At 38.3% G+C, this 14,260-nt stretch overlaps 1 protein-coding gene across 1 annotated transcript in view; it reads left to right on the top strand.

Moving 5' to 3' along the window:
* The window catches only part of RYR2 (ryanodine receptor 2), a 756,803-nt gene that overhangs the window by 538,015 nt on the left and 204,528 nt on the right, over positions 1 to 14,260 (top strand). Inside the window, exons 42-47 of the mRNA XM_047824653.1 lie at positions 4,214 to 4,328; positions 5,674 to 5,806; positions 6,013 to 6,116; positions 10,914 to 11,049; positions 11,593 to 11,779; positions 13,907 to 14,012. Of these exons, the coding sequence (XP_047680609.1) occupies positions 4,214 to 4,328; positions 5,674 to 5,806; positions 6,013 to 6,116; positions 10,914 to 11,049; positions 11,593 to 11,779; positions 13,907 to 14,012 (781 nt within the window). The remainder of the gene's footprint in view (positions 1 to 4,213; positions 4,329 to 5,673; positions 5,807 to 6,012; positions 6,117 to 10,913; positions 11,050 to 11,592; positions 11,780 to 13,906; positions 14,013 to 14,260) is intronic.

The raw sequence follows: 14,260 nt of genomic DNA, 5'->3' as shown, positions 1-14,260 counted from the left end.
GGAATGAGGAATTTTGTCTGTATTTACTGGGCCTTGAAAAAAGAATGGGGAGAGAATTCAACATTATAGGTGCGCTTTGTGTGAATTTGGGGATTAACGTTTATACCTCATGTGTAGCCTAAGGATCCCAAAACTGAGAACATAAAAATTGGCCTCAAATCACTGTGAAATTTTGAAGGAAAAACCTACATACTACCAGTGGTTAACTTACAATCGAAAATTGCAAAGTACATAAGGAAACAGTCTGCCTTAAGCAAGGGTCTGCAGATACAATACTGGTGGAGTCAGAACACCTATTTCAAAACTTCAGATAATACAGTGCCAGAAAGAGAACATAAAGTTACTGTATTTAAAATGGTAAAAATACAAAGGATAAATCAATTCTCCAAAAATAAATCATGGAAAAATGTCCATGAAAATTTGAAAAGGATCCAAAGATCTCTCTCTGCCCTCCCCTGCTTGCACTCTTGTCTTTCTCCCTCTATCTCAGAAATAAATAAACATTAAAAAAAAAAGAAAAATTATTTAAAAAAGAGGGGAGGTGTGCCTGGATGGCTCAGTCAGGTTAGCTTCCAACTTCGGCTCAGATCTGATCTCACAGCTTATGAGTTCAAGTCCCATATCAGTCTCTGTGCTGACAGCTAAGAACCTGGAGCCTGCTTCAGATTCTGTCTCCCTCTCTCTCTGCCCCGCCCCCTCTCTCTCAAAAATAAACAAAGAATAAAAGAAAATATAAAAAGGAAAAGATCAAAAGAGAACTTCTAGAAATGAAAAATACATTAAATGACATTAAAAACAGTGAATTGGTTAAATTAGGAAAGATATAGCTGAAGAGAAAATTGGTAAGTGGGATCATAGATCTGAGGAAATTACTTAGTACTGTAGCACTGAGAGGTAAAGATAAGAAAATGCAAAAGAGCAGTTTTGAGACCTAGAGGATAGTATAAGAAGGTCTACAATATGGTGAACAGGATTTCTGGAAAAGACAGAATAGATAATCTAGAAAATGGGGACATTTGAAGAGCTAGCTGTTGGCTTGAGTTTTTCAGAATCAATGAAGAACACAAGTTCACAGATTATCCTCAAGTACAGGTAGTTCCATATACCCACCTGGATAGAATGTAGGGAAACTGCATAAAACCAGTGATAGACTATCTTAAAACTAAGTTGAAAGAAAAGCCAGAATACTTACCAAAAACAGAAGAAAACAAAAACAAACAATGACAACAACAACAGCAACAAAAAAACAGTATTTGGAATTCTCAATGGCAAAACTAAAGATCATTACTCAATGAGAAACCATAGTCAAAATTCTGACAGAAAATAACCATCAATTTACAATGTGTTACTCAGTTGAGAATTCTTCACAATGAACTTGTGCTTCAAGGAGATTTGGAGATCAGAGTTTATAGCCCATATTTAAGAGTGAGGGCAATACAAAGATATTTCAGAATATTTACTTACAGTTCCTCATCGAAAGACCTTCTAAAGGCTGTGCATTAGAGAAAAGGAAATGGAATTCAGAGAGAAAGAATGAGAAGCAGTAAGTTTTATTGAGTGTGTAACTGATGTATACATGCGTAAATATAGGAATCACTCACAAGATTGCATAATTCTGGAATATGAAAATACAAAAATAAAAGTTTAAGCTTTATCACATTTGCAAGAATAATATCTAAACATTGGATGTAGAAATTGAATGTAAAATGTTGAAAAATGATAGAGAATACAAACATTCTGCCAAAACAGTTAACCTAGTTAGAGAAATATTAAAGAGGAGAATGAAAATAACTACTGACATGGATAAAATAGGGTATAAAGAAACAATAAAAGGGTTAAAGAAACCTAGAGTTCTTAAAACAAAACAAAACAAAACACTAATGGAATGGAATGACTACTGTTTTCTTTGACCTAAAAAATAACATTGTGGGTAGAAAAATTATAGAAAGACTCAGATTGTGTAGTATTATTTACGTGCGTTCTAAGTTCAGAACATGATACTGTATATTGGTCTTGGAACTATCAAGTATTTGAAATCATTAAAATAATGCTGGAAGGTTCTATTCCAAAATCATTATCACGGCACACTAAAAATAAGTATACTAACAGGACAAAAGAAGGAGAACAGAAAAACCGAAACAACAAAAGCAAATTCGATGGTCCTTGTAATCATATGAACATGAATCTTATTTTTTGATCGTTTATTTATTTATTTATTTTGAGAGCGAAAGAGACAATGTGTGAATGGGAGGGGCTGAGAGGGGGAGGCAGAATCCCAAGCAGGCTCCCAACTCAGCACAGAGCCCAACATGGGGCTCAGTCTCACAACCGTGAGATCACGACCTGAGCTGAAATCAAGAGTTGGACGCTCAACTGACTGAGACACCCAGGTGCCCCTGAATCTTGTTTTGAATACTAATACTTATATCTAACCCAAAAGGGCCTTGCACATAAATGATCTTACTTAACCAAATGAAAAAGGAAGCCTTCTAGGAAATGAACTCTTTCTTGTCAAATGAACATATAGTGATAATATATGCTGTTAACACATAAATCAGTAGTGATAAAACAAAATATTTCTGAAACAGAAAGTTACGTCTTTGTGGTATGAGACATACTTCTCACGGGACACGTTTAATGAGTGACAACCTGCCTACTGATTGGTAGAATTATAAATCCACTCAATTTACTTGGAACTAAAGGCAAACAAGAGTTTTCAATTAAATATTTTCCAAAGTTCGGTCATGCAAAACGATTTCAATTAATGAAAGAACACAGCCTGTGATTGATTACAAGTGTGGTTTGAAAATGGAAGGTTCTCCTGCTACATGTGTTGCTGTCTTCCGTGAAGGAAAAGGAGTCCTTTCTTTACCCCATATGTTCTTGCACGGAATAGATCTGGCCTATTTTAGTCTTTGGCCCCCACGTCATTTTTGTGAGTTGTGCTATCTAAAGACTCTTGTTATTGAAGATGAACTAAACCCAACTAAAAGTGAAAAACTAGGAGCACTTGAGTGGTTCAGTTGGTTAAGTGTCGAACTCTTGATTTCGGCTCAGGTTGCAATCTCACGGTTCGTGGGTTCAAGCCCCACGTCGGGCTCTGCGCTGAGAGCACAGAGCCTGCTTGGGATTCTCTCCCTCTCTCTCTGCCCCTGTCTCACTTGCTCTCTAGCTCTCTCAAAATAAACATTAAAAAACAAAAGTGAAAAACTAAAACTAAAAAAAAAAAAAAAAAAAAAAGGCAAAAGAAAATCATTATACAAGATTCATACTATTTCATTGTCTTGATATGCCTGGAGTACCTATAAGTTAGCATATGACTAAATCAAGAGGTGCGTGAGTCAAAGGAGATCAGATATGAAGGGAAAGTTTGTTTCCCTGCAGGCTGTGCAATATAATTTTCTTGTTACATCCATGACAGGAGTGTTTTGTAGAAAAAATCATATTGGTTTAATTTACGTTCAAATAAAAATCAAGGGTTATTTATTTTTAATGTCTACTAAACATTAATATCCTTAGGAATGCCTTTACATACATATTATAAAAATATGTAATGGAATAGTAATAATGGGAAACATTTTGGATATCATCTGCTTTTTTTTTTTTTTTCAAATTGTCCATTTTAATTTGCTGGATTTAGATTAGTTGAACCTGGCCTTGATGTGTATTCAGTTTCTCTTTGAGAATATGTTTCCTTTAAAAAAGCATTTCTCTGGAATGATAACACAAAATGTTATTAAACATACAAATATTGAATATAGTGTGAAAAATAACCTACATGAAAAGCATAGATGTTTTTATATCAATAATTTATATGGGAATTTTCATAGAAACATGGTATAACAGTGACTCATATTTCTATACTAAAGAAGGTTGAACAGATGTTTGGATATATATAAAATTAGGAATAAGTGTCCAAAAGTATATTTCATATAGATGAATGTTTACATATTTAGTACCTTTCTTGTAATGGAAAAAAAATAGATAACTTGTATACTATTTTTGAGAGGCTATCATTATTTTTTGAGGAAAACTCAATTAATTATGCTTATTAGCTTTTGCTTTTATTAACTTTAATCATGATTGTGCTTACTTTTTTGTTCATGCCAGGAATTATTTCCAAAAGATTTATCAGGACCTCAGATAAATTGTCATTTAAATTTTTCTCTGACCTTTGTGCTCCCCTCCCCCCTACCTATATTGTCCTTTCTAGGGATATCATGAATAATAAAGTATTTTACCAGCACCCTAATCTCATGAGGGCACTTGGGATGCACGAGACGGTGATGGAGGTCATGGTGAATGTCCTTGGAGGTGGAGAGTCCAAGGTAAAGGAAAACCTTTGATTCTTAAGATGCGAAGAAATATGACTCCTGAGGGCATCCATTACATATTCTTAATGAGGATTTCTTAAATCTTCTTAGGAGGACTATTTTTTAAAGAATAGCTTTCGAAAAAAAACCATAATAAAACCTTATAGATTGAGAATTGAATATGCTAGTTATTTTTTTCCTTTGATATTGGCAACAGTTTCTATCTTATACCGTGTAATTTTCTGTCTCCTAAACTATTCCCATTTAGTGGTTATTTAGAAACTTTAAACGTTAATACTATGCTAACTTTTCAAAATTCTGAATTATAAATTAATGTCCATTACATAAAAAGTCCAAAATACAAAACATGTTCTTCAGACCCAGACATTCCCCTTGATTTAGACAACAGTGAGTTCCACTAAATTCCTGATCCAGGCCACGTTTTGAAGATGGTGCTCTGGAGTATTTGTTTTAAGACTATAAAGTTAATTTTTTAAGTGATTCAAAATTAAAATAAAGTTCTTTAAAACCAAATGAACAAGAGTAATAAAACAGGCAACTTCATGTGAATCAGTGTAATTTCATGACCTACGATTTGCAAAATATATTTCAGTATTTTTGGAAATGTTAAGATATATTCTTCAAAATATGGAAAGGAGTCCATATTTCTCATGTTCAGTTAGACAGACTTACAAAGATATTTATAAAGTATTCTGTTAGGGAGGGACTCAAGGGATTCATCTGGGGTATATTAGAACAAGATTTGGCCCTCAGGGGAGATGTATTTGATGGGATCTAGCATGCAGACCTTCTGGTCAAGGGGCTCATCACAGTGACAAGTCGGGCAAATCAGGGAAGGTGTGAATCCTGGAAACTTAAAAACAACAACAATAACACCTATGGTAAGAACGCCCTTCTGTGGTTCCAGGTAGTGGAACTTTTCACAAGTGGTCTCATTGAACTTTCCCTATGTTACCTCAAGTAAGTATTATCATTCATTTTAATCCAGTTTTACAGAACTGAATCATTGAGACGGAATATCATCCCGAGGAAGCACAGCTAACGGGTAGTCAGGACTCACAACTGAGTCTGCCTGAATGCTAACTAGGTTTGTGCTGCCTGTAGATTAGTTCCAGATCAATTCATTGATGATAATGAGGTTTATAAATTAGTGCTGGGCTTGTTCTTCAATGGCTCAAAGACTAGGTGAGTTAAAGTCGAGACAAATGATGGTCTTCAGTCTCGAAGGCTTGGCACCCATGGGCACCCATGGAATGACAGTGTGATTGGATCTCAGCTTCTGAACTCAGTTTTCTGAAGACCATTGGCTCTCACCGCTAACTAAATGCTCTTTATGTAGGAAATCACTTTTCCCAAGATGGTGGCCAACTGTTGCCGTTTTCTTTGTTACTTCTGTCGTATAAGTCGGCAGAATCAAAAAGCTATGTTTGACCATCTCAGCTATTTATTGGAGAACAGCAGTGTTGGTCTTGGTAAGTAAATTCGTGGCTTTTATTTCATCTTTGAGATAAAAAGAATATATTATAGTTAAAAATTAAACTTTAATGGAAATTAATTTTAGATTAGTGCAGTATGTGTTGTATTTAGAAATGAAATTTTGAGGGAAAGTATGTTTTTATATAGCCTTCATGGTTGCCGCACAATCTGGGTTTTGTCTCAACGTTGTTTGAATTAACAGCCTCACCAGCAATGAGAGGTTCAACACCCCTGGATGTGGCAGCCGCATCAGTGATGGATAATAATGAACTGGCCTTAGCTCTGCGTGAGCCAGATTTGGAAAAGGTAAGCAACATCCACACCCCTGTGTGTGTGTGATGCTTGTTTGTAGTTGTTTCTCAAGATTATTTAAATATAACTGTAATGGAGTCATAGTTACATTGATACAGTCACATCTATTGCGTACTATAAACATGTTACATATATTACCTATAGCATATAATTGTAAATTACAAAGAACAAGAAACTTGAGATAAAGTGTTTCCTCTGATCACATGCATTTTTCTCTGGAAAGGGAATGAACAAAAAGTATCTGTTGTTACTTTTGTTTTAGTCATACAGTTTCAATTTCTTCCAAGGTTGTTTTAACATCCCAGAGTACATTTCGTATCCTATAGACATATATTCCAGGGCAAGGCATCCGTGACATATTAAGACCTTGCACTGTAACCAAGCACTTGAAACCCCATACACGTTTGCCGGAACATAGATAAGTCCCCCCCCCCCCCCCAGTGTTGTCGTTGTGATTGCACTCTAAGTAGTCTCCCCGGTCCCTCCCTTGCTCCCCTATTTAGCAGCCAGAGTGAGCCTCCTGAAAGGATCTTGTTAATCCTGTCTACAATTCTTCCAGAGACTTCCTGCCTCGCTTCAAGTAAAGGCATTGTGATAGCTTCTGACCCATCTGATTTTGCATATCCGTCTTATCTCATTTCCTGCAATTCTCCTCATCTTTTCTGTTTGCTCCAGCCGATTGCGTTCCTGCCTCAGGGACCCTGTGCTCACTGCTCCCTCCATCTGCAGTATTCTTCTGCCTTATGTCTTCCTGGCTCTTTTCCTGACACCCTTCCACTCACTCCAAGTCACCTTTTAGTCTAGCCCTTCATGCTCATGCCATTTAAGATTGAAACCTCTTCTCTGTTTCCTTTCTTGTCTTTGCTGCTTTCTTTCCAACAGTTGAAAAAAAACACATTTGTAGGGGCACCTGGGTGGCTCGGTCAGTTGAGCATCCAACTCTTGATTTCAGCTCAGGTCAGTGATCCCAGGGTCTGAAACGCCCAGAGTCTAAGAGACCCCCAAAAACGAACCACCAGAGTCCAGAGTCAAAGCTAAGCAGCAAGGGTCATTTATTGCAGGTTCGAACCTGGACCTCTGCGCCCCCGTTGCCGGTGACGCCAAGAGGCCCTGAGAGAGGTTTTTACACCCCTTTTATAGACAGGTACAAACAAGTCATGGGGAAATCAGGAATTTTCCACAGTTACAGAGCTGCAATTGGTTGGTGTTTAAAGTTGGACACTTAACAGTATTCGATTGGTTCCTGCCTTTAGGTCAGACCACAACCGGGGGTACGGGTGTCACAATGATTGATCAGGAACACACGGATGTGCCAAGCAACAATGATTGATCAGGAGTACACGGATGTGCCAAGTAACAATGGTTGATCAAGAATATATGGATGTGCCAGGCAATAATGATTGATCAGGAATACATGGGCGCGCCAAGCAATTGTACAGAAGCGGAACAAGCTGGTTAAGCTTGGTTAGGTTTCAGTTTCCCATAACTTAAGCTTTTAAGTTTCAATTTTCTCAGGCCTCTCAGGTCCTGGGATCGAGCCCCACGTCAGACTCCACACGGAGCGTGGAAACTGCTTAACATTCTCTCTCTCTCCCTCTGCCCTTCTCCCCTGCTCACTCTCTCTCTCCAAAGGAAAACAAAAACCACACAACAAAAACATATTTGTATATTATAGAGATGAATACACATTTTCATATTATTTATATTTCTGTAAATACAGTTTAATATTTATAGTCTAAAATCATATTTTAAAGCAAATATATTTTACTAAAATCTGTATGTTTGCATATTTTTAGAAACCAACTCCTTACCATAGCAATAAGGTCAGTGAGTCGTGCACGCTCTCTCATTTTTTTGTTTTTTTTTTTATTTTTAAAAAATATTTTTTAATGTTTATTTATTTTTGAGAGATAGAGGACAAGCAGGGGAGGGGCAGAGAGAGGGAGACACAGAATCGGAAGCAGGCTTCAGGCTCTAAGCTGTCAGCACAGAGCCCGACATGGGGCTCGAACCCATGAACTGTGAGCTCATGACCTGAGCTGAAGTTGGGTGCTTAATCGACTGAGCCACCCAGGCGTCCCTAAAATCTTTTTATCTACACACGCATTCAATTGGCTACTATTTAAAAAGTTGACCATACCAAATGTTGTGGAAGATACAGAGCACCTGGAACTCTTACCTGTTGCTGTTGAGATGAACAATGGTGGAGTCAGTTTGGAAAGCAGGTTGGCAGTTTCTTCACAAATTAAATGTATCCCCGTCCTAAACGCACACCTAGCCCTCTCACTCATAGGTACTTGCTCATTAGAAATAGGAATGTATGTCCACACAAAGGTGTGGACATTGCTGACAACATTGTTCATCTTAGCCAAAAACTAGAAACCATGTCCATCAGGTGATGAATGGATAAGGAAACACAGACTATTTCCATATGCGGTGGAAGGCTGTTATGAAGCAAAGGGAAGGAATGAAGTCTTGACATGTGTTGCAACGTAAATGACTCTAAAAATCAGTATTCTGAGTGAAATAAGCCAGGCACAGAACGACATACATATCTTTATATACATATATATACAATTATATACTTATATGCATTTATACATTTACATACTATATATATGTGTGTGTGTGTATATATATATATATATATATATACACACACATGCATGTACATTATATCTTTATACATGGATTGCATGTTCTAGAATAGACCAGTTAATTTGTAGTGACACCAAGCAGATTGTCAAGGCATCCACATGCAGGGAGGGATGGATGGGTCCTGAAGAGTGATGGAAATGTTCTATTTTTTTCTTAAGTTTATTTATTTATTTTGAGAAAGAAAGCGGGAGAGGCAGAGAGAGGGAGAGACAGAATCTCAAGCAGGTTCCATGCTCTCAGCACAGAGCCCAACATAGGGCTCGAACTCACAAACTGTGAAATCATGACCTGAGCTGAGATCAAGAGTTGGATGCTCAACCAACTGAGCCCCACAGGCTCCCTGTGATAGAAATGTTCTGCATCTTGACTGTGCTGTGTTTTTACCAATGCATAAATCTCTCAAAGATCACTGAACTTGTACTTGAAATAGATGAGTTTGTTGTACATAAATTATACTTAAATTTGGTACAAAATATTTTTAGCTAGATTGTTTATTTCTTTTTCAAGCCGATTTAACTTGATCTGGGTTAATTTGATAAGTTGCTTGACTGGCAGTCTACTGCCATTGATAATAACACAGGGATTTCTTTTAAAACTGGACCAGTTATGAAATTTGCCAAGGATCAACATTCACTTAAAACAGTAATTTAAGGGGCGCCTGGGTGGCGCAGTCGGTTGGGCGTCCGACTTCAGCCAGGTCACGATCTCCCCGTCTGGGAGTTCGAGCCCCGCGTCGGGCTCTGGGCTGATGGCTCGGAGCCTGGAGCCTGTTTCCGATTCTGTGTCTCCCTCTCTCTCTGCCCCTCCCCCGTTCATGCTCTGTCTCTCTCTGTCCCAAAAATAAAATAAAAAACGTTGAAAAAAAAAATTAAAAAAAAACAGTAATTTAAAAGGCAACGATAAGCAGAAAATTCAATGTGTTAAAATCAGTAATACTGAAAGGTAGGTAATACTTGCTCAAATTTTATAGAGAGTGAAACCATGGCTCAGAAGGATCCAGTAAATAATGCAGAAAAGATTTGAACCCAAGGTATTTGAATACAAACTTAAATTGATAATACCATGTTGAAAGTGAATTCACTTTTCTAAATATCACTGTATCTCAGATGGGTCTTTCAGTATCTCCAATGGATTCAGGTTTTATACTGGGTGAGGGGTCTTTAGACATTTTTGAAGTTTATCAAATATATCATAATATATTTATGTATATATATGTGATTTATATATAATGTATAATACATATATGATATATAATATAAATGTGTGTATATATATATATATATATACACACACACACATATATATGCACACACAATTTTTTAAACATAAGTTCTACATCCAATTTGGGGCTTATCTCACAACTGCAAGATCAGGAGTTGCATGGTTTACCGACTGAGCCAGCCAGGTGGCACAAATATGTTTATAGATAAAAGTCTCAAATTAAATGATGTGAAACTTAGGAACATTTTCTTTCATAGAGTTGATTTATAAATATTTTTATGATGATAGCACTTTGTTATGATTTATAAATATTTCTTAATTCTAACGTTTTGCTAAAGAGAGTTCATGTGTTGTCATGAGGTTAAAAACAACTTGCAGGGGCACCTGGGTGGTCACTCGGTTAAGCTGCCTACTCTTGATTTCGGCTTAGGTCATTAGGTCACAGTTCATGAGGTCGAACACCGAGTTGGGCTCTGCACTGGCCGCTCGGAGCTTTCTTGGGATTCTCTCTCCTCTCTCTGCCCCTCCTCCCCCAAAATAAATAAACAAACACTTAAAAAAACAAAAACTTGCAAAACCACATTCTTTTTTTTTTAACTGTTTTATTCTCTTTTGAGAGAGAGGAGAAACAGAGCACCAGCAGGGGAGGCACAGAGAGAGGGAGACACAGAATCTGAAACAGGCTCCAGGCTCTGAGCTGTCAGCACAGAGCCCAATGCACGGCTGGAACCCATGAACCGTGAGATCATGACCTGAACTGAAGTCAGATGCTTAACCGACTGAGCCACCCAGGCACCCCAAAACCACATTTGTTTTAAACTGTCCTTTGAGAATATCATTTATTATGTATCGTATTAGCATCTAATGACTTCCGACCCACAGGATAACACATTTGCTTATCCTTGTTTGTAGGTAGTTCGATATTTGGCTGGTTGTGGACTGCAGAGTTGCCCGATGCTGGTATCTAAGGGTTACCCAGATATTGGGTGGAATCCAGTTGAAGGAGAGAGATACCTTGACTTTCTCCGATTTGCTGTCTTCTGTAATGGTAAGACTAATTGCTTTGGGTCTTTTTTTGGTCATGATTAAAACTGCATAAAAATAGATGCATAAAATAATAATATATCCTAGCATTTTCATCTAAGAAGCAAATATTAGTAAAGAAAAAGTAAAATATTTTATAATCAGTAGTTTGTTCACAGTAATAATTTAATTTCTAATATTTTTTTGAATGCGATGGTTTTATTATTAAACTAACATTTTTAGGCAGTTACAAGTTCTTGTAAATTTGAATAATTGGGTCCTAATTAATAGGTAGGCTTATGGCTTCATTTCCTATAATGAATTAACAAGGGTGAAAAAACTATGCATCTGTAATGCTTTTTACTTTCCAAATTTTAAGTACAAGAAGCTTTCTGAGTCTTGTGTACATAAAACTAGTGATTTAAGTCGAATTCTAGCTTTATTAGTGACTATGTCCTTTGGTTTTAGTGATTTTTCTTTAAATCTAAATGAACTAATATAACATCTATTGGCTCAGAATGTCCATGTAACCAATGTTTGTTTGTTCTTGTTCCTCATTTGATTTTAGGGGAGAGCGTGGAAGAGAATGCTAATGTTGTGGTGAGGTTGCTCATCCGGAGGCCTGAGTGTTTCGGTCCTGCTTTGAGAGGGGAAGGTGGGAACGGTCTTCTTGCAGCAATGGAAGAAGCCATAAAAATAGCCGAGGATCCCTCTCGAGATGGTCCCTCACCAACTAGCGGATCCAGTAAAACACTGTAGGTCTAATATATATACTCTTAGGAGCAAATTATACTCCTTGTCTTGAAATTTTACAAAATATGATTTGTATTCTGTCAATTGCAATAGAATCCTCTGGTACCCATGATTTCTGACCTTGAAAATCCAATGTGTTAGACTTGGAAGAACAGATGCAGGGTGCCTGGGTGGCTCCATTGGTTAAGCATCCGACTTTGGCTCAGGTCATGATCTCAGAGTTTGTGACTTCGAGCCCTGCATCAGGCTCTGTGCTGACAGCTCAGAGCCTCGAGCCTGCTTTGCATTCTGCCTCCCTCTCTCTGCCCCTCCCCCATTCACACTTGTTCTCTCTCAAAAATAAACAAACATTTAAAAAAATTAATGAAAAAAGAAGAAAGGATGGAATTTGCTGTGGGAATAGCTTGAATAAAGAGAAAATAAGGAAGATGGGGTGAATGTAGCAGGGAGAAGTTTAGGTTGTTTGGAGGAGATGTATTTTGTGAATTTTTTCCCGGGGGGGTAGGGTGGTATGGCAAAGCGAGTCATTACAAACCATGGCAGACAAGATTCTGAAATTGTAGTAGGGTTTGGTGGGAAGCTAGCTGGAATGAGTTTTCAAGATGAAAGTAAGAAATTAAGACCTTTAGCAAGAGAATGGGGGACTTAACTGGCATAGTGGTAAAGCCCAGAAAAGGGGGCGTTGTCATTCTGAGGAGCAAAATGTTTGATTATGTACAATGGCTGATATGGGAGGCAGTAGCTACCTTACATTTCTACATAGTAGACATTATTAATACTTGATTCCAGCAACGGACATGAGTCAACCCAGGCATGTTGCTTCACAGTTTTTATCTGTGGCGGTGAGTGTCCTGCTAACAGATCCTACTCCCATGCTACTGACCCCCCTGGAAAAGATAGAATGTAGGGCTTACTGGAGGCAAATTTCCAAGCAGAGTAGTCCTGCAGACCCTCATTCTTGTATACACAGACTAGGCCTAGATGTCCATGTCAAGTCCAAGGTGGTTTCAGACTGGGAGTCTTCCCAGATCATGTTACATGTTTATCAATTAGCCACAGAGGAGCTAGGTGGCCCTCAGTTTCTCTAAGTAGTGGAAAATATATCAAGAGATCTCTGGCCCAGGACCACACCAGTGAGTGGGCACACAGCGCCCTGGGAGCAGCATTGCATGCCAAGAGGATGTGGTCAACAAGGCCTTGCTGTCACCCTGCAGACTGCTAGGTCCAGCTGAGCCACCTACCAAGGGAGGGGTGAATGATGTGATCTTCCAAGGCCATCTAGATTGGTCCCTCATTAGCAAGATAATGAAGTCTTTGTTTTTCTCACAGAGATGGGGAGGGAGGCATGTTGGATTATTTGGGAGTGGCTGGGTGGGGTAGAGTACATGGTAAAGAGGTAGTAAGTGAAAGATAACACATTTCTAAGTACTTTCTCTGAGCCAAGCACTGTCCTAGGTGCTTTACATTTGCTATCTTATAGGACAGATCTTTGTCACCTTTTTTGTAGATGTAAGCTATTCATAAAAGTCTTCTAAACAGCACCTGGCTGGCTCAGTCCATTAAGCTTCCCACTCTTGGTTTCAGCTTAGATCTCACAGCTCATGATGTCACAGTTTGTGAGTTTGGGCCCCATATTGGACTCTGTGAGGACAGTGCAGAGCCTGTTTCGGATTCTTTCTCACTCTCCTTCTCTTTCTGCCCCTCCCCTGCTTGTATGCGCGCTCTCTCTCTCTCTCTCTCTCTGTAAATAAATAAATAAATAAGCTTAAAAAAAAGTAAGTTTAAACTTACCAAGTCTTTCCATTAGTTATTTTCTTTGTTAAAACAAAGGTTGTCTGCCTCTAGAAATAAGCAGATTCCATCAAATTAGCAATTCTTTTTTTCGTTTGAGGGATTCTCAGTATTAAAGTTCCCACAAATGTATTCTTGGTGTCTGGTCTTTAACTCGTTGTTACTTCCCTTTAAAAATGTCAAGCTACAAATTAATCACATACATGAAAAGTAGCAGAAGAGGCAGAATGAATTACCTTGGGGATCCCTTTTCTCCAAGAAGTATGTAATAAACGTGAAGTGTCATTTTATCATCATGTTTCCTTTGCTTTCTGTTTCTTTTGAACAATCTACAAAAGTGAGACAGAAGAGGAGGAGGATGACACTATCCACATGGGGAATGCCATCATGACGTTTTATGCGGCTTTGATTGACCTCTTAGGACGCTGTGCTCCTGAAATGCATGTAAGTGCTTTGGGGCCCAAGAACAGCGATCCTGGCTTATCCGTCTATGTGAAGAATCCACAGGGCCACCTGGCTGGCTCAGTCGGTCAAGTGTCCGACTCTTGGTTTTGACTCAGGTCATGATCTCACGGTTCATGATTTCGAGCCCTGCGTTGGGCTCTGTGCTGGAAGCAGGGAGCCTGCTTGGGATTCTCTCTCTCTCCCTTCCCCACTCATGCTTGTCTCTGTCTCTCCCAAAATAAATAAAT

Source organism: Prionailurus viverrinus, chromosome D2, assembly GCF_022837055.1.
Source record: "Prionailurus viverrinus isolate Anna chromosome D2, UM_Priviv_1.0, whole genome shotgun sequence".
Classification (NCBI taxonomy): domain Eukaryota; kingdom Metazoa; phylum Chordata; class Mammalia; order Carnivora; family Felidae; genus Prionailurus; species Prionailurus viverrinus.
Note: the sequence above shows the minus strand (reverse complement) of the source record. Positions and strands in the feature narration are given on the sequence as shown.